The sequence below is a fragment of the Mustelus asterias genome, chromosome 13 (genome assembly GCF_964213995.1).
Source record: "Mustelus asterias chromosome 13, sMusAst1.hap1.1, whole genome shotgun sequence".
Taxonomy (NCBI): Eukaryota; Metazoa; Chordata; class Chondrichthyes; order Carcharhiniformes; family Triakidae; genus Mustelus; species Mustelus asterias.
In genome coordinates this window covers 19,633,965-19,655,412 of record NC_135813.1, presented here as the reverse complement: position 1 = coordinate 19,655,412, position 21,448 = coordinate 19,633,965, and the positions used below count along the sequence as shown (strand labels likewise).

The window sequence follows — 21,448 nt, the reverse complement described above, 5'->3', positions numbered from 1 at the left end:
ATAATGAAATATGAAAGGAGAAAAGGACATTTTGCCTATCCAGTCTCCAGGTTAGATTTTATATTCTCATCAATTTGAATTTTACATACTTCAGAACATATAAATGGTTAACCCACAGCAATTTCAGCTTTATTTTCTTTGTTTATTCCATGAGGCAGAACTCCTCTCTGCTTTTGAGCATCCACATTTAATGAAACATTATAAAACTGGCATCTGGAGACCTCAGAGGATGTCTCTAGGAAGCTTGAGTTTGGGCAGTTGGGTAATCATTTTTATTCTGCTTATTTTCCAAATGGAAATAGACATGTATGATAAAAATGTCATCCACACTCTACACATTGTCCTCTGTAACAGAATTAGATGTCAGTTCTTAATGTCTAGCTCTGTTTTTCTTTTCTATGAACGGATGCATTATTGCTCACAGGAACTTGACTGTAATATATGGTAAGAGACAAGTAGCTCTTTATGGCCAGTGATTATTCGGTTTGAATGAAACCTGTGATTTATGGCCATTTAACAGAAAAGTCTTGTAAATTCCCAGTGTTGCATTTTTCCTCCATACAGAACAAGACAAGTGAAAGTGACAACTGGGTTAGCCTGGAAAGTGGAATGCGTAGTGCTTCAGAATGTGTTATACTTAATAAACCTGACATGAGAAACGTGCACATACAGTACCACACCGATGCTTTATGCAAGAGTGAAAGTGACATTAGCTCTCAGACTCACACAGTATATGTTCAGCTAACAGTGCTGTCAATGCACATCTGTTCCATCAATGATTTGGACAGGAAGGCAGCACCTGGGCCTACCAAAGGCAGCTTTTCAAAGCTATTGCAGATCAGATTTGCTTCGAATGTAATCTTTAAAACACTCTCATCCTCAGAGAAAGATAATTAAATACTTGAAAAGATAGTACTTATTCTACTGATTAGTCTTCCAAGGAAATAAACTGCACTGTTCCTTAATTTGGCTGTGACTAATTTTCACAAATTGCATTAAGGTCAAATGGGAACGAGAAACTAGCTTTCCCACCAGCCCCTCATTCTTGAAAAATGTTTAAGTGTGAACATTTGGGCGAGAGATTTATATGTCCAACGTTTCCAGTCCAATGGCTAATACTGGCTTATCTCATTTGAGATATGTAAGGTCAGTTTGGGATTGGATGGTGGCAGAATGTTACAGCAGTTTTCTGTAGGATGTTATTTAATGTTCTTATGTTAAGTGGGATTTTGTAATCCAAGCATACATTCTATGACTTTAAATAATGTAAATTTAAAACAAAAACCCAGTGTAAAAAAAAATACAGTATCAGCTAAAACACTTCATTTCCAACTAGTAAAACAATTATTGCAATTTTATAAAGGGCTGGTCAATTTCAACTAGTGAATTTTCTGTACAAGCTGGAATAGAGTGAGGTTAGAAATCCATTGGATCCATCTTCCTTTGTCCAAAGATGTGCGGGTTAGGTTGATTGGCCATGATAAATTGACCCTCGTGTCAGCGGATTAGCAGGGTAAATATGCGGGGTTACTGGAATAGGGCCTGGCCAGGATTGTGGTCAATGCAGACTCGATGGGCTGAATGGCCTCCTTCTGCACTGTAGGGATTCTATGGTAATTTTAGAAAATAATTCTTTGTAATTGTACATTTTTATGCCCATATGCTTAGTGTGTAAATTCACTGCTTAGTCTGTGTTTGGCTCATACATACCAGCAGGGGCAAACATTCAATCTCTAGTGTTGTTAACTTATTACCTTACAGGCTAGTGATAGAAGCAACCATTAAATTCAACATCTGAGCTAGGGAGATGGTTTCTTGCTACGGATTGTGATCCACTGGCACCCTGATGCTAAGTGTCTCTGGATGTTTGGTTATGCTTAGGAGCAGCTGGGCTGTGATCCCAGTGTCAAATAGGAATGAACTCGGAATTGCCCAAGCTACGATCCTGGTAGTAAGATTGGAACTGTGTCTGCATTCACCCTTGATTGCTAACCCTGCCAGAGTTTGCACGGTCTGTGCAAGGATATTAAATTAGCATGAGTCTGGCAGGCATCGAGGGTCGGCAGGCATCTAGGGTCTGCTTAACCCCCTCCCCCAATCTACTGGATCCATCCTCCTTTGTCCCCTCATGTAACAGGGCTAACCCTAAAAATAAATTTAAAACTCCGAGTATTCGAAGGCCTGCCTCCTCCACACACTTGCCTTTTCAAGGGAAGGTAATAGTCAAGCAAGGAACCCTAACTATGATCAGGACCTAGGGGTACCCTAGGTTCAAACTTCTTTTCCAGGGCTGGCAATGATAAGTTGGGATATGTCCAAGGAAAGGAGAATAGTATTCTTTATTTTGCAAATTGACTTTCTGGTATTGTCCAGGAAAAGGTGCCTTATATGGCAAGAAAATCCAGTTTCCCCATGTTTCTAAGCTTTTCCGCTATAATATGCTATTAAAACTTCCTGGATCAAACTCAATGTGTCCATGCAAGTAAGTTCTTTTATGTCAAATTCTACAGTATGATATAGCTTTGGTGGGTTTTAATCTGCTTATTTATAAATCAAAAGCTTTCCAAGTATTAATATGTTGTTAATGAGTGGTTGAAAATCTCTGAATTGCAGTCAGATTATTAAAATTGAATGCCCTTATAATCATACAATTTGAGTGGGATTTGGGTAGTTTTCACATCTGCTGTTTTGAATTGAAAAGGATATGAGTTTCTTTGGAGAGTGCTTTGTAATATTTTTGACCTGTAATTTATTTATTGGCCTTTGAATGCAGTGTTCTATGCAGATGCACATTCCCATTATCCAAGAGGGCAGGTGTGCTGCATATTGAAAGACTGCTAATTAGGATTTGCTGAGAGATGAGCACAACCCAGTGCCATCAGTAAAGCAAGTGCGCCGTTGAACAATGTTTCAGTATTTCCAGCATGTGTTTTGGCCAGCACGCAAGCATATCAAAATGAATGTGCAGTTTGAACATTAGCTGTAGATTAGCAACAGTTACACATTGTATTTTGTCCACTGGGATAAAAGAGGAAGATAATGTCATGTGAATTTAAATACTTGTGTTGAAAGTATCACTGATACTCTGTGCACAAGTAAGATTATCTGGAAGAGCTCTTCAAACTTTTGAGCCTTTCATTATTGGTTTGATAGTTTTACATATTTAAATGTACGTGATATCTGCATTGTTTAGCATCCAGACAGTGGTAGTTTCCGAACCTAGATATCTGTGGTGTGTTGTACTGGGTTGTACTGTTTGTACCTTAGTTTCATTATCTGATGCTTCAAGCCTGAGTATTTTTGGCGTTGTAAGCAGCAATGTGTATGGGTTTTTTAATAACCATGTGTATGTGCATTTTATGTACTTGCCTTTACTATCTGTGCCAGTTTAAGCTTGGCTATCTGGATGTATTGCTACTTTTTTTTGAATGGCCTATTGAGTAAGCTTTTGTGCGAGTTGAAAGGAAGGAAATATTAGTGCCGAATTTAATTTTTCATATTGTTTCTAAATTGAGATTAATGAAATGTTAACTTATTTTGGGTATAACCCTTTGTTAGTGCTAATAAATAATATTCCATCTGTGTTGAGCTATGTATCCAGGTCAAAATGATCTCCAAATAGGAAATTGGCATCTATTAGTCTCTTAAAATGTACTCTAATACCACAGAGTGATTGAACTGTAAATATATTATCAATGATTTCAAAATTATTACGCATTATCTTGTGGCTCTTCACGCCAACGGTGCACCTGGTTTCCATGAGGCATGGAGTGGAAGCAATGGAAAATCCCATTGACAGCGGTGACACCAGAAGATCCTGCCGCCAGCCAACGATGGTGGTGATTCAGGCATTGAGGCCTGATGGTCTAATAATGATATGCTAATTAAATCAAATGATGTTCCCGACATTGAGCATTACGAAATGCACCCCGTCTCTGATGGGGGATGGGGACAGTCACATCACGTGTTCATGTTGAAGTGAAATGCGATTTGGTTGTTCTTGTGAGATTTTCTGCTCCCAATGCCAAGCCTGCCTGATGCAATCGGTAGCAGAAAGTCCCAGCTTTGGTATCCAATTCTACAGAGGCACAGTTTTTTTCCCTCTAAAATGCATTCCAGTATCCTTTCTGGTTAGTTTACCCTTGATATAATGGTAACACTTGTGTGTATCTGAACCGTTGGCAGATAGATGTTCCTGTCCTGCAAGTATCATCCCACACAGATTGCGCAATTCGCTGCATAACTAAATTAAACGCTGGCAGAGACTGGACACAGACATGTTACTGTTTGTAAGATTAGTGTACATTAAAGCTGGTATGAAATAGGTCGGTGAGCCCTTATTTCACAACTGATTTTTAAGTAGGTTAATTGGATGCCAGTTATTCTTCTCAGGTTACCTCAGTTAGTGTGAATGCTCAATGCTGCCTGATTTATTTTTGAAGGTCTCAGTATCCGAGGCGCACAGGAGGAGGAACCACCGGATCCCCAGTTGATGAGACTTGATAACATGTTGCTGGCAGAAGGAGTTTCTGGACCAGAGAAAGGTGGAGGGGCAGCAGCGGCAGCAGCAGCAGCAGCAGCGTCTGGAGGATCAGGATCGGACAATACTGCAGAACATTCAGACTACAGAGCCAAATTATCCCAGATCAGACAAATCTACCACACAGAGCTTGAAAAATACGAACAGGTAGGAACATTAATGGAACGAAATGTCGTTGTGCCGTTGATGCATGTGGTCTGTGATAATATAGGAAGGGCAGTTTAACCATCATTATTGTTTGTTGGACCTGCTTTCTCTTTGATTATATCTTGATATTGTAAGTTGAAAACTGGAACTACTATGAAAACAGTTGAAATCTATATTGCACTGTACGGTTTAATTATCACTAACTCATTATGAACTTGAGCAAACTGGACCTGTGTTTGACTGGAACAGTTGTCTCCAGCGATACTGTTTTATCGTGCCATTTTCTGCACAAAAAAATAGAAACCTAGATTGCTGTTCAGTTTGCCCTAAAACCCGTACTGCCTTAAAACCCTTGAGTCAACATATCAGCTTTTGCAGGTTTGGAAGTGGAAATGAAAATAGCAGATTCTGAGAGAGAGACTTATCTTCCTGGCATTGGAAGAATAAGTTGTCTATGATTGTGTAAATGGACTTCAGCACCTCTCAGAAAAAGGCTTGTATCTTTTGTTTGCATCTTTTTTTTTCACGTAACACAAATCATAGAACATAGAACATAGAACATTACAGCGCAGAACAGGCCCTTCGGCCCACGATGTTGCACCGACCAGTTAAAAAAAAAACTGTGACCCTCCAACCTAAACCAATTTCTTTTCGTCCATGAACCTATCTACGGATCTCTTAAACGCCCCCAAACTAGGCGCATTTACTACTGATGCTGGCAGGGCATTCCAATCCCTCACCACCCTCTGGGTAAAGAACCTACCCCTGACATCGGTTCTATAACTACCCCCCCTCAATTTAAAGCCATGCCCCCTCGTGCTGGATTTCTCCATCAGAGGAAAAAGGCTATCACTATCCACCCTATCTAAACCTCTAATCATCTTATATGTTTCAATAAGATCCCCTCTTAGCCGCCGCCTTTCCAGCGAAAACAATCCCAAATCCCTCAGCCTCTCCTCATAGGATCTCCCCTCCATACCAGGCAACATCCTGGTAAACCTCCTCTGCACCCTCTCCAAAGCCTCCACATCCTTCCTGTAATGTGGGGACCAGAACTGCACACAGTACTCCAAGTGCGGCCGCACCAGAGTTGTGTACAGTTGCAACATAACGCTACGACTCCTAAATTCAATCCCCCTACCAATAAACGCCAAGACACCATATGCCTTCTTAACAACCTTATCTACTTGATTCCCAACTTTCAGGGATCTATGCACACATACACCTAGATCCCTCTGCTCCTCCACACTATTCAAAGTCCTCCCGTTAGCCCTATACTCAACACATCTGTTATTCCTACCAAAGTGAATTACCTCACACTTCTCCGCATTAAACTCCATCCGCCACCTCTCGGCCCAACTTTGCAACCTGTCTAAGTCTTCCTGCAAACTACGACACCCTTCCTCACTGTCTACCACACCACCGACTTTGGTGTCATCAGCAAATTTGCTAATCCACCCAACTATACCCTCATCCAGATCATTAATAAATATTACAAACAGCAGTGGCCCCAAAACAGATCCCTGAGGTACACCACTTGTAACCGCACTCCATGATGAATATTTACTATCAACCACCACCCTCTGTTTCCTATCCGCTAGCCAATTCCTGATCCAATTTCCTAGATCACCCCCAATCCCATACATCTGCATTTTCTGCAGAAGCCTACCATGGTGAACCTTATCAAACGCCTTACTAAAATCCATATATACCACGTCCACTGCCTTGCCCCCATCCACCTCCTTGGTCACTTTCTCAAAAAACTCAATAAGGTTAGTAAGGCACGACCTACCTGCCACAAAACCATGCTGACTATCACCTATCAATTCATTACTCTCCAAATAACTATAAATCCTATCCCTTATAATTTTTTCCAACATCTTGCCGACAACAGAAGTGAGACTCACCGGTCTATAATTCCCGGGGAAGTCTCTGTTCCCCTTCTTAAACAATGGGACAACATTCGCTAACCTCCAATCTTCTGGTACTATACCAGAGGCCAACGACGACCTGAAGATCAGAGCCAGAGGCTCTGCAATCACTTCTCTTGCCTCCCAGAGAATCCTTGGATAAATCCCATCCGGACCAGGGGATTTATCTATTTTCAGACCCTCCAGAATATCCTGCACATCCTCCTTATCAACTGTAATACTGTCTATTCTACTCCCTTGCAACCCAGTGTCCTCCTCAGCTATATTCATGTCCCCTTGCGTGAACACCGAAGAGAAATATTGGTTCAATGCTTCACCAATCTCCTCCGGTTCCACACATAACTTCCCTCTGCCATCTATAACTGGCCCTAAACTTGCCCTAACCAACCTTCTGTTCTTGACATACCTATAGAACGCCTTAGGATTCTCTTTAACCCTATCCGCCAAAGTCTTCTCATGTCCCCTTTTAGCCCTTCTAAGCTCGCTCTTCAACTCCCTCTTAGCCAATCTAAATCAAGGGATTGAAGTTGGCAATAGATATCTTACCATGCTCCTATGAAATAAAAATTCCTTTGTCTGCTGTTTTATTGAAGTTATTACTGATTTCATATGAATGCAGTTAACATAGTTATTACAAATCTCAGTCTGCTGAATAAAAGTCTTCTTTGTAAGGTTAGGCCACTATAGATGAATAAACTGCAGCCTGCATATAAATTTCTTGCCCTCCATTGGGAGCTGAGGGGGCAAGAAATTTTAAATATAATCACCAAATAAGATCATGAGAAATAGGAGCAGGAGTAGGTCATTCAGCTGATCGAGCCTGCTTTGCCTTTCGATAAGATCATGGCTGATCTGATTGTGACCTTAGCTCCACTTTCATGTCTATTCCCCATAACTCTTAACTCTCTTATCAAACCAAAATCTGTCTAACTCTCTTGAATATATTCACTTATCCTGCGTCCACTGCTTTCTGTGAAAGTGAATTCCAAAAACCAATGACCCTCAGAGAAGAAATTCCTCAAAATCTCAGGGGGACCCCTTATTTTTAAACTGGCTTCTAGTTCCAGTTTCCCCCATAAGAGGAAACATCCTCCCAACATCTACCCTCTCAAGCCCCCTCAGGATTTTAGATGTTTCAATAAGATCACCTCTCATTCTTCTAAGCACATAAGACATCCCCTTTATTCCAGGAAGCAGCTTAGTTGAACCTTTTCTGAACTGCTTCCTATACAAGTATATACTTCCTGAAGTGTGGAGACCAAAACTGTACACAGTACTCCAGCTGATGTTTCACCAATGCCCTGTAGAGCTGCAGCAAGACCAATTTAAGATAATAGTTGGGCTTAAAGTGTGGCTCACTTACATATACTAGAAGCGATATGCACACACACACTGGTCCCTGTCCCTTGCAAAGAGAAAGAACGTGTCCACACATTATACCCTTTCCAAATAAGCAAAAGCTGGGGGAATAGCCATTCTCTGGTTCATTCCCCATGGCAATGTCTTGACTAACCAGAATTAAACAAAAGCTTGAAGTTAACCGCTCCCTGGAGCTTTCTCCATGCTAATGCCTCTGCCAATCAGAGTCCACTTGCCAAGCAATCAACACCCTTGTCTCATGCAGTATAATTTGTTGTTCCTTTTGAGATTTGGCATTCTTGTGAATCTGTCCTGATGAGTGCATGATGAAAGGTTCCAACAACTTCTCTTTCACTAATAATCAACTTCTGTACTACCAAGTGACTATTTAAATAATATTCTGCTTTTTTATTCTTCCTGCCAGATGGACAATCTTACGTTTTCCTGCTTAATCTGCCAAATCTTTGCCCATGCACTATTTCCCTTTTCAGGCACAAATCTTTGTATAATCAGCAAATTTAACTACAATACAATTGGTCCCTTCATCCAAGTAATTATTATAGGTTGCAAGCAGTTGAGGCCACAGCACTGATTCCTGAGGCACTTCATGTTACAGTTTGCCAACCTCAGAATGATCCATTTATCCTGACTCTCTGTTTCCACTTAGTTAGCCAATCGTCTCTCCATGCTAATATATCACCACCCCCCCCACCCAAACCCTTGAGTCCTTAACTTGTAGAGCAACCTTTCACGTGGCACCTTTTCAAATGCATTTTGGAAATCCAAATACACTACATCAACTGATTCCCCTTTATCCACACTCCTTGTTACCTCCTCAAAAAAACTCTAATACATTCATCAAACATGATTTCCCTTTCACAAAACAATGATGACTGTAACTAATTGTACTATGATTTTCTGAAATGAGAAATGGTAAAGGCAAAAAGCCACTTGGAGTCGTGTACAGGCCCCCAAACAGTACCCTCAGAGTATAAAGGAAGAAATAATGGGAGCTTGTAAGAAATGTACGGTGATAATCATGAGGGATTTTAATCTACGTGGAAAAATCAGAAGGGCAAAAGTACCCTGGATGAGGAGTTCATAGAATGTTTTCAGTTTAGTTGCTTAGAACAGGACATTCTGGAACCAACCAGAGAGCAGGCTTTGCTAGATCTGGTATTGTGCAATGAGATAGGATTAATTAATGATCTCATAGTGAAGGCACCCTTAGGTAACAGCAATCATAATATAATTGAATTCTGCATTCAATCTGGGGAGAAAAGAGTGGGTCTAAGACTAGTATTTTAAACTTATTTAGGGGCAATTATGAGGGCATGAAAGCAGAGCCAGCTAAAGTGAACTGGCAAATTAAGTTAAGATAGGTCAATAGAGTTGCATTGGCAGACATTTAAATGAATATTTCATGATAAACAGAATGGATACATTCCAACAAAAAAAATCCAAGGGAAGGACCCACCAGATGTGGTTAACTAAAGAAGTTAAAGATAGTACCAAACTTAAAGAAACAACAGATAATTGTCCAAGGCTGGGTGGCAGGGCAGAAGATTGAACAGAATATAAAAAAAAGCAAAGAATGACTAATCGATTAATAAGGAGGGAAAAATTAAAGTACGGGAGAAAGCTAACTTGAAATATAAAAACAGATAGTAAGGGTTTCTATAACTATTTAAGAAAGAAGAGTTAACAAAGTGAGTCTTAGTCCAAAGAAAGTGAGTCTGGGGAATTAATAACAGACAATCTGGAGATGGCAGATGAATTGAACAGGTATTTTGCATCGGTCTTCACTATAGAGGTTCCAAGTAGCATCCCAGAAATAGCTGTAAATCAGGAAATGGAAGGGAGCGAGGAACTCAAGAAAATAACAAAAGGACAATCACCAGGGAAATGGTACTGAGCCAATTGTTGGAGCTGCCTGCTGAAAGTCCCCAGGTTCTGATGGACAACATCTTAAAAAAGTGACTCATGAGATAGTTATTGCATTGGTTTTAATTTTCCAAATTCCTTAGATTCAGGGAAGGTTCCATTAGATTGGAAAAGTGAGAGAGACAGAAAGCAGGAAATCAGAGGCCAGTTTGCTTAACATCTGCATAGGAAAATGTTTGAAGTTATTCTGAAAGGCATTATAGCAAGGCACTTAGCCAAATTCAAAGTAATCAGGCAGAGTCAGCATGGTTATAAGGATATAAAGAGTAGTGCGCCACAGGGATTAATGCTGGGGCGTCAACTTTTTACAATTTGTATTCATGACTTGGATGAAGGGACTGAAGGTATAGTTGCTAAATTTGTCGATGATACAATGATGGGGAGGGAAGTAAGCTGTGAAAAGGACATGAGACTACAAAGGAATATAGATAGGTTAAGTAAGCGGGCAAAGATCTGGCAAATAGAGTATAATGTGGGAAAATGTAAGGTTGTCCATTTGGCAGGGCGAATATAAAAGAAGCATAATATTTAAATGATGAGAAATTGCAGATTTCTGAGATGCAGTGGGATCTGGGTGTCCTAGTGCATGAATTGCAAAAGGTCACATTATTTAAGAAAATATGTTGGAAGCAGTTCAGAGAAGGTTTTATTAGATTAATACCTGGAAAGGGAGGGCTGTGTTATGAGGAAAAGTTGGACAGACTAGGCTTGCATCTGCTGGAGTTTAGAAGAGTAAGAGGTGACTTGATTGAAACATATAAGATCCTGAGGTGTCTTGACAGGGTGGATGTGGAAAGGATGTTTTCTCTTGTGGCAGAGTATAGAACAGGGAGTCACTATTTAAATATGAGGGGTCATCCATTTAAGACAGAGATGAGGAGATGTTTTTTCTTGCAGAAGGTAGTGAATCTTTGGAACTCTCTTCCTCAAAATGCAGTGGAAACAGTCTTTGAATATTTTTAAAGCACATCTTGATCAATACTTCATGTGCAAGGGTGTGACAGGTTATCAAGGGTAGGTAAAAATTTGGAGTTGAAGCTACAATCAGATCAACTACGATCTTCTTGAATGGTGACGCAGTCTCAAGGGGCTGAGTGGCCTACTCCTCCTAATTCACATGTTAGTATGCTTTAAATGTCCTGCTGCTATCTCCTTAATAATGGATTCTAGTATTTTCCCAATAACAGATGTCAAGAGAGAAGACATTTCTTGAACTCTTTCCAACATACCCAGGCTCTCTCTGAGGAGCCACACACCGTTCTGAGACCAAACTTTTAAAGAAATTATATTCTTACAGATTTTCTTAACCAATGGCCCTAACACTGTCTAGGGTACTAAGGTTAATTGTGGTGCCTGAATTGCGATTGACCAACTCAGCGTTGTCCACAGATCCAACCTGGAAACTGTGATCAGTGCACAGCAATCAGAGGACCTCAAATCCTGGATTTCTGCTTGGAAAATACAAGATGAGGTGGAAATATGTATATCCTCAGAATATCCCAAAGTATTTCACAGCCAGTTAATGGTTTTTTACCATGTAGGGAAATGCAGCAGCCATGTTTTACACAGTGAAGTCCCATAAACAGCAATAAAGTGCAAGAACACTTGAGTTATTTTGGTGATGTTGATTGAGGGATAAATATTGTGCAGAAGACAGATCTTCTAGTAATACCTTGGGGTCTGTATGTCTATCTAATCAGAGTCAAAAGATGGCACCACTGATAATGCAGGACCCTGCTAAACTGTTTGCCTTGATTATCTTGGAGTGAAAGCTTAAACCAAAGCCTTCTGAACCCAAGGCGAGAGAACTCAAGCTAAGCTAAGCTGACGTTTCTATGTGATTAATCTCATTAAATGGCCCTCCTTGGTTTTCAAACTAAAATAGCAGAAGAAAAGCCTTCCCATAAAAACAAGGAGAGAAAAATTGGACAAAGTAAAATCAGTAAATGTTTAATTGAAGTTCTAATTCATTCGCACTTCATATTCCCTGAATCATGCACTGACATCAGTTACTTCAGGTAGAATTGAATGAATAGTTATTTGGAATGTATGGTATGTTATCCTGTGCTCATTCATACATGGCTTACCTTTTATCTGTCATCTGAAGCAGCACCAAAGCGAGGGAGGGTAAATAGGAAAGAAAATCAACTGAGGTCACTTGAGCACAATTCACATTGACTTGAGTGGAGCAGGTCATTGCTTGCCCTCTAAGTCACGGATGCTTCCATGGTACATTGGACCACATATAAAGACATAGACTGAAATTTAATGCAGAGCGGGTAACTTCCCCATCAGCGGGAAATTCGGGGGGTGGGGTGGGTCAGCCTGTCTCCTTTGGTCCTGGAAGCCACAATGGGACTCTATGATCTTCAGGCAATTAGCCACCTAAGGTCATGGTTTTTGAGTCCCCATTTCCAAAAGAGTGACTGGCCAATCGGAGGGTCAGTGGCTCCTCAATCCCAGCAATGTCGCAGGAAGTGGTGGCCACTGCAGGGAGTGCAGTAGGCCCTGAACCAGGAGCTGCACTGGAAGCTGGAGTAAAGGTAAGTGGGATGGGCCCACCATGGCCTGTTGGGCAAGTCCCAACTGGAGGGGGGAGGAAGGGCAGTTGAGGGACGCGGTGTGGACTGTGGTCCTCCATGGGACAGGAAATGCGTAGACGGGAAGCTCATACCCCCCCCCCCCCCCAACCACCCTCCAAAGGTCACCAGGGTACAATTGCTGGTCTTGCTACGTGGCATTCCATTCCCCTCCCACTGGTAAAATATCTTTAGTTGCCATTAAGGGCCTCAATTGGCATAAGGACAGTGGGTTGCCCTCTACCTATTCTGCCGCTGCAGATATGAGTAGAAATCAAGCTAGGTGCTAAGTTTTTCAGCCATCTTTCAGAGGAGATGGTAGTCAGCACTGCGGTGAGCTGGAAAAGGGAAAAATTCAGCAACTTACAATTGCTATCCATACCTTCAGCTGAAAATGTATATTATATGAGCAAAGATTGGCTGAATGATATTTCTTGTCCTTAAATACACTCTGTGAATGTCATGAAACCATGTAGATTTAATAAATTTTACAAGTCAAATGAAGTGAAACAAGTAAACGGACAGAGATTCAGGAACATGGAGGTAATAACTAAGAAAATAACGAGGAGAACTAGAAAAACTATTTTCTCTGAGAAAGTTCCAGTGGCTCACCTTCCTCATGAAAATGAAGGAGTAATACAGTATCCCTCTTTGTGCTTACTGTCAATTCTCTCACAGTTAGGGATTTAGGCCGTTGACATTATAACTGAAAGGAAATGAAGCTCAGGCGATCTGCTGTGGTCAGTTTTTCCACACTCTCCACCCAAGATGGAAGCCGACAGGGTCCTTTGAACTTCCAAGCTTTTGGTGGCTGTACCAGACTACTTTAAGTGCGTTATTGAAGTAAATCTTATTAGAGTTCCCATCAACCTGCTTGGTTGTGTAAACTCTGCTTGCTATCTTAAATGTTACCTAGCAACCATAGCCAGTGTGAAAATGTAACAGTGATAGTAGCCAGAGGGCTTCATTGGACCCATTAATGTACATTTTTATAATTGCCATCTTAAAGGATATTTTTAATCTGAAAACTGCTTTCTTTAAATGTCATGTAATGGAAAATTTGATAGTACTTATTTCAGTCTGTCATTGCTTCAGGTTTCTGCATCTATTTCAAGGCAATGTATGTTACAGCAATTAATCATCATTACAAAAACAAGAAATTTGTGCATCAATTTAAAACAAATTGTGGTATCAGAGCACCATAACTTTCTCTTTGTCTCCATTTTAAATCCTTCCTCTTGGATTAGCCAGCTACCTTTTTAATGGTGTTCAGGGTGGAGTGTATTTTATAACTGAAAGGATGCCCATTTTTGGTGTATATATTTATAAACTAGCTTTACCCAAGACAGATGTAGTTTCTGCTATTAAAGTACATTTCAGATTTTTTGTAAAACTAACAGTACTATATTTGGCTTTAGTTGCAAGCATTACTAATTTATCACTGGCATTCCTCGTGCAGTGTGCACTTAGTTCATTGCATGCTCATTGTGCTTGTAGCAAGCTCCTGCAAACTACTGCTGCAAAAACCTATTTGATATATATAGTAGGATTGCGATCTTGTGAAAAACGTACATGAGAACATCCAGCCATGTACCTCCACTGTTGCATTTGACTGATTTACAAATCTTGTGTGCATTCGGTTCAGCACAACTGTGCACCGTAGCATTAATGATTTCAGACAAGCAGATCCCACTCATTCAGAAATGTTGATGCTGTTGTGGCTTCCATTATTATACTGGTTGAGATGTTGCCATGAAAGTGCAATCCAGTGCTTTTTTCCACACTAGGTTAAAACACCTGCCGTGCTGGATCAGGACAACATTCAGTTCATCCAAAATTTACATGTATGGTCCTTGGGCCACATTGCCATCTGGGATCAGGTACAGTGGAGGAGGGTGGCCACTGGTGAAGGTGAACCATTTAGCATTCAGTTCAACTCAGCCGCAAGATTCAAGACAAAATTAACTGTGGACTGTCCATGTCAGTGCAGCATTGGTGGGAACTATACAGTGATGTGCACAGTGTTAGGACATAAGGGTATGTCCCTTTTATCAATGCACTGATAATAATGTGCCCAACTCTAATTTTGCACTTACCCTGTCACAACTAATGTACTGAAAATGAAACCAGCAAAGGACTTAGTGCAGTCTTCTAAAATTTGAAAATGTTTAAAGTATTCTAGCAATAAAAATCCTGACCCCTGGCGAGATGGAATCCAGAAACTATAGTAGCCCAAATTTTAAAATAGAGCCATGAGATTTTGTATTATCCTTGGTGCTGTATCTAATCCTTCCTTCGGTACAAATTACACAACTATGTCAGGTGGCAGAATACCTCTGCTTCTATTTTACAATGTATTAATATGTTTTTTTAACAAGTGAATTTGGGGAACAATTTCCAGCTGCTAAATTTTGTTGAATTTTACACTATGCTGTATAGTGCTTTAAAAAAAAAAGCATCAGTGGATATCAAACCTGGTGTGCCAGGTAGGACAACATTCTTCTTACATTTTAGGGAAGAATAGGTTGGGACAAGATATAAGGTGTAAGATACAAGGTGGTCTCTTTCATTGCATGTTTTTAAGCTGCATACTGCTTAGCACTTTATTCATGAACAGTGTTTTTATTCAGGAGGATAATTTACTGTTGGCTCCTCCCTCCTCCATTCCTTCTTATGTACATTGGGTTGATAGAACGCCATTGATGACATGTATGCAGTCCTTCTGCCATCAAAAGGCACTCTGGAAGGTGACCTCTGGAAATCTGACAGCACAAGATACTTGATATCCACTTAGTTTTATAATGGCATTTTTTCAAGCAATAGCATGGTCTGCATCTGAAATGCCTGATCCCACCTGTGTTTGTCTGTAGGTAGATTAGATTTGTAGCACAGCAATCCAAAACTAAAAAGCTAAGTGGGTATCCTAGGCAAAAGGCCACATGGCTATTCTTTTCTTCACTCTCAAATTCATGCTGGATTATAGTTCTGTGAATATTGGCAACTTTCTACTGCATCATTTAATTAGCCATTCAACATCGATGAATGCAAGGATGGAGAGGATAATTTTAACTCACCCCTCCAACCCAGTGGGAATAAAGTGGCTTAGGACAACACAGATGGAGGGAGTATTCACTAATTGATCCACCAGAAATACTCTTCTCTCTGCTCTTAAACCAATTCCTGAGTGGACTCAGCCTCGAACTTTACTCCATTTCTTTCAGGAGTACCTTCATTCACCTCAGGGTAGCTTACCCAAGTTGGGGAGCGCACCATGTGAGGAAGAAGTTTTCTTATGAGTCTGTCTTGTGGTGAATTAATGCTGCCATAATAACTGATGATAGATTTCTTTTAAATCTGAGGGAGTGTTGGGGAAAATTAAGTCAGAAACCTGACTTCTTAAAGGGCATGTATTATCTGATTTACAGCAGGTCCCCTTAGTACAAAATGTAGCGTCAATGAAACTATGTTGAGGCAGGCAATGATGTAATTTAAATTGGTAATTTACTGTAAGTAGTCACAAAAGCTTTTGCCTGGAGTGCATACATGTTTCTTAAGGGTGTAACCAGACTTTAATTATCTAAATGTAAATACTTAACAAATTTTACTTAGAGTAATGAGCTAAAGTGCACACTGTATAAATGAGATATTCTAATTAATCATACATGAATTGCTGGTTTAAAGGAGTGTTGCATGTGTCTGAGAATGTTGGTGAAATGCCCAATAGCAAATCACAATTTGCATTCATAGATGAGCTCATTTAATACAGGTTTATGAAATCTGAATAACCATATTCAAAATAATCTTCAGTATTTACATATGTGCAAATGTTCGGCACTTTGCCCTTTATTTTGGGAAACCTCTTCTGTTTTGTGTGTGGTACGTCTTGTAAATCTGTGCCTCTGATTCACCACTCTAAATTTTGATTTGTTAATTCTTTGTTCCACCATTATCTGCTATCCAAAATAACTACAATATACTAACTTCTTGACCTTAGTTCCTTATGCTATCTTGAATAATTAAACCAAAATAAAAGTCAATTTGATATACCAAACAGGCAGCACGGTGGCACAGTGGTAGGACGGCACGGTGGCACAGTGGTTAGCACTGTTGCCTCACAGCGTCAGGGACCTAGACTTGATTCCCGACTTGGGTCACTGTGGAGTCTGCATGTTCTCCCCATGTCTGGGTAGGTTTCCTCTGGGTGCGCCGGTTTCCTCCCCAAAAGATGTGCTGGTTAGATGCATTGGCCATGCTAAATTCTCCCTCAGTGTACCCAAACAGTGCTGGAGTGTGGGCATTAGGGGATTTTCACAGTAACTTCATTGCAGTGTTAATGTAAATCTACATACGACACTAATAAATAAACTTTAAACAAACTCAACTTCTGATTTCACACTCCTTTCACTATAACCTATGGTAACAGTCCATTTTTCATAAATAATGACATAAAGAGGAGTTAAATATGATTTCTTTGGGGTCAAGCTGGCCCCAAGATTGTACATCTTGCCATGGTAGATTGAAACTAATTAATCCTTCTGACTGCTGTGGTAATCTGATACTTGAGTCAGGTAGGTGTGGAGTACTGATGGGCATTGTCACAGACAGACCATGCATGAGACACGTAGGATTGACATGGAATTTGCAGCAAGATTCTTCCCACTTGGCTTTGGAGAATCCTGAAGGTATCATCTAACGGGTGGGGTGGTACTAGCCTGACAGTAGTGGAAAGCAGATCAGTACTTTGTGCTGGCAGGGTTTGTGGTTCCAGCTGATTAACACCAGCAGACATATACATGCTTGGGATCATCAAGCTGTATTTGTGTTGGAGAAAGTTAGAACTTCATATTGGACAAACAAGTACACTGTTCATGTGGATTTCTCAGTAGTTTGGCTGGAGTCTTAAACATAGTGATGGGTTTCTAAATGCAGATACTTAGCTGCCTAAAAATAAGTCCTTTGTAAATCTGGGGCTGAATTTCAATTTGGAAGTCAATGGAATGGAAAATCAGTTGGAGCATAACATGGACTATCTGTGATCACCCGTATTGTGCCCCTTAAAGTTCAGTTTGATTCCCTATTTTGTAACTGCATCAGCAACAATACCCAGAGAGTTAGGTAATATTTTCAGATTGCTGCTTTCCCCACTATGCTAGTGAAACTGCTCAACATTGAAAATAGGGTCATTTTATCGGCTGGTGGGTAGAACAGTAAATTTACAGAACCACCATCTGAAAGAGCTGAAAGATTTAGAGCTCCTAAATAAGGTATGTTGAACTATAGCTTGAGTCATAAGATTGTAAGAGCTTGCTGAGCCAAGCTGTCCTTAACTTACTGCAGGGCGCAATAGAGTACCTTCAACACCCTTTAGCCTTGTGGAAATTGTTGCTGTTTGAGTGAAGGTTCTTATTTTATTAGGATCATGATTGTGCTGAGTTTGAAATTTAGTACCCCAACAAACACACTGATATCCTTAGGCTGCTGCAACTTCTGACTACAGCACACAGTAAATGTACTCCTCTGTCATGTATATTTGTGTTAATGTACAAAATTGGTTGTATACTTTATTGGCCTCCACTCTGATAGCCTTTAGGATCTTGAAGCTTTCCATACTCAGTGTTATTGTAAGATCAGAAGGAATAAAGAAAAAATGTTTTGGTTAAATCTGGAACAATTCATTTTTTTCATGGAATCCTTACGTTTGGCTTTTCAGCTGCCATTTTATACAAAATAATCATAGAATCATAGAATCCCTCCAGTGGAAAAGGAGGCCATTCGGGTCATCGAGCCTGTACCAACAACAATCCCACCCAGGCCCTATCCCGTAACCCCACATATTTACCCTGCTAGTCCCTCTGACACTAAGAGGCAATTTAACATGGCCAATCAACTTAATCCACACATTTTTGGATGATCTTAAAACAGCTCAAAGGTTTCCGTGGCACTTATGATGATCTGAAACTGAAAGTACATGGTAACTCACAAAGCTCTACTTCTCATTCATTTATGTTAATGTTACGAATGGCCATTGCAAGTTATTTTATTTGGCGCTTCACTGCATGGAAATACTGTCTATGTAGGATAATTTGAAGTGACGGTTAAAACGAGAAAATGAAGTGATCTAATTTGAATTAAATAATTGAAGTGATTCAACAAGATGTGAACTTCGTGCTAAAAATTAACTCATCAAATAATATGAATTAGGCAACTTTGAATTAAGGAGGGTAGACTGTGTGAAAAAGCTAGAAAACATTTATGAGCATGAGTCTGAGCCATAGTAAACTGGAAGAGTCGTGTCTGCCATTTTACCACAATGAACCACAAAATGGTTACAGCACAAAAGGAGGCCATTCAGCCTATCATGTCTGTGTTGGCTGTCTGGAGGAGCAACTTACCTCGTGTGATTTCTCCCATCTTCTCCCCATGGCCCTGTACATTCTTCCTTTTCAAATAATAATCCTCTTGAACGCCTCGATTGAATTTGCCTCCACCACACTCTCAGGCAGTATCTTCTAGATCCTAATCATTTGCTGTGTGAAAAGGTTTTTCCACTCTGTCGCCATTACTCCTTTTGCCAATTACCATAAATCTGTGCCCTCTGGTTCTCGATCCTGATGGAAACAGTTTCCCCCTACCTACTCTGTCCAGACGCCTGATATTTTGAAAATCTCTATCAAATCTCCTCCAAGCCTTCTCTTCTCCAAGGAAAACAGTCCCAATTTCCCCAATCTATTTACGCAATAGTTCCTCATCCCTGGAACCATTCTCGTGAATTTTCTTTGCACTCTCACTAATGCCATCCCATCCTTCCTAAAATGTAGTGTCCAAAATGGGATGCAATTCTTCAGTTGAGGTTGAGCAGTGTTTAACATAAAGTTTAACATAAATTCCTTGCTTTTGTACTCTGCACCCCTTTTAATAAAGTCTAAGATGCTGTATGCTTTATTATCATAGAATCCCTACAGTACAGAAGGAGGCCATTTGGCCTATCGAGTCTGTACCAACCACAATCCCACCCAGGTCCTATTCCCACAACCCTCATTTACCCTGCCAAACCTCCTGACACTAGGGTCAATTTAGCATGGCCAATGAACCATCTTTGGACTGTGGGAGGAAACCCACGCAGACACGGGGAGAATATGCAAACTCCACACAGACAGTGACCCGAGGCCAGAATTGAAAAGGGAATTTGCACTCTCAACCTGTTCTGCCACCTTTAATAAGACCATAAGACATAGGAGCAGAATTAGGCCACTCGGCCCATCGAGTCTGTTCCGCCACTCAATCATGGCTGATATTTTTCTCTCCTCCATTCTCCTGCCTTTTCCCAATAACCCCTGATCCCCTTATTAATCAAGAGCCTATCTATCTCTGTCTCAAAGAGACTCAATGACCTGGCCCCCACAGCCTTCTGCGGCAAAGAGTTCCACAGATTCACCACTCTCTGGCTGAAGAAATTCCTCCTCATTTCTGTTTTAAAGGATCATCCCTTTAGCCTGAGGTTGTGCCCTCTGGTTCTCGTTTTTCCTACCAGTGGAAAAATCCTCTTCACGTCCACTCTATCCAGGCCTCGCAGTATCCTGTAAGTTTCAATTAGATCCCCCCTCATCCTTCTAAACTCCAACGAGTACAGACCCACAGTCCTCAATCATTCTTCATACGACAAACTCTTCATTCCAGGGATCATTCTTGTGAACCTTCTCTGGACCCTTTCCAAGGCCAGCACATCCTTCCTTAGATATGGGGCCCAAAACTGCTCACAATATTCCAAATGGGGTCTGACCAGAGCCTTATACAGCCTCAGAAGTACATCCATGCTCTTGTATTCTAGCCCTCTTGATATAAATGCTAACATTGCATTTGCCTTCCTAACTGCCAACTGAACCTGCACGTTAACCTTAAGAGAATCTTGAACAAGGATTCCCAAGTTTCTTTGTGTTTTTGATTTCCTAAGCATTTTCCCATTTAGAAAATTGTCTGTGCCTCCATTTCTCCTTCCAAAGTGCAAAACCTCACACTTTTCCACATTGTATTCCATCTGCCATTTCTTTGCCCACTCTCCTAACCTGTCCAAGTCCTTCTGCAGCCCCCCTGCTTCTTCAATACTTTATTATCATAGAATCCCTACATGTCCCTCTACATGTTTTTGTATCATCTGCAGACTTAGCATCAGTGCCTTCAGTTCCTTCCTCCAAATTGTTAACGTATATTGTGAAAAGTTGTGGTCCCAGCACTGACCCCTGAGGCACACCACTAATCACCGGCTGCCATCCTGAAAAAGACCCCTTTATCCCCACTCTTTGCCTTCTGCCAGTCAACCAATCCTCTATCCATGCCAGGATCTTATCCTTAGCACCATGGGCACTTAACTTATTTAACAGTCTCCTATGCGGCACCTTGTCAAAGGCCTTCTGGAAATCTAAATAAATCACGTCCATTGGTTCTCCTTTATCTAACTTCCTTGTTACGTCCTCAAAGAACTGTAACAGATTTGTCAAACATGACCTCCCCTTGACAAAGCGGTGCTGACTCAGTCCTATTTTATCATGCACTTCCAAGTACTCTGCGATCTCATCTTTAATAATGGACTCTCAAATCTTGCCAATGACCAAAGTCAGGCTAACCGGCCTATAATTTCCCATCTGCTGCCTCCCTCCTTTCTTAAACAGCAGTGTTACATTAGCTACTTCCAGTCCTCTGGTACCCTCCCTGCCTCCAGTGATTCCTGAAAGATCACCACCAATGCCTCCATAATGATCTGTGCACATATACATCCAGGTCCTTCTGCTCCGACATGCCCTTTAAAATTGTACCTTTTAGTTTATATTGTCTCTGCATTCTTTCTACAAAATTGAATCACTTCACACATCTCTACGTTAAATTTCATCTGCCACCTGTCTGCTCATTCCATCAATCTGTCTATGTCCTTTTGCAGTTCTACGCTACCCTCC

General features: G+C 40.7%; 1 protein-coding gene across 4 annotated transcripts in view; it reads left to right on the top strand.

The window, feature by feature from the left end:
• Positions 1-21,448, top strand: part of pbx3b (pre-B-cell leukemia homeobox 3b) — a 202,768-nt gene that overhangs the window by 143,640 nt on the left and 37,680 nt on the right. For all 4 annotated transcript variants that reach the window (XR_013499345.1, XM_078226456.1, XM_078226455.1 and 1 more), the window contains exon 3: positions 4,443-4,687. Coding sequence is in view for 3 of the 4 variants with exons in the window: in XM_078226456.1 (XP_078082582.1) it covers positions 4,443-4,687 (245 nt within the window). In the remaining variant the exon portion in view is untranslated. The remainder of the gene's footprint in view (positions 1-4,442; positions 4,688-21,448) is intronic.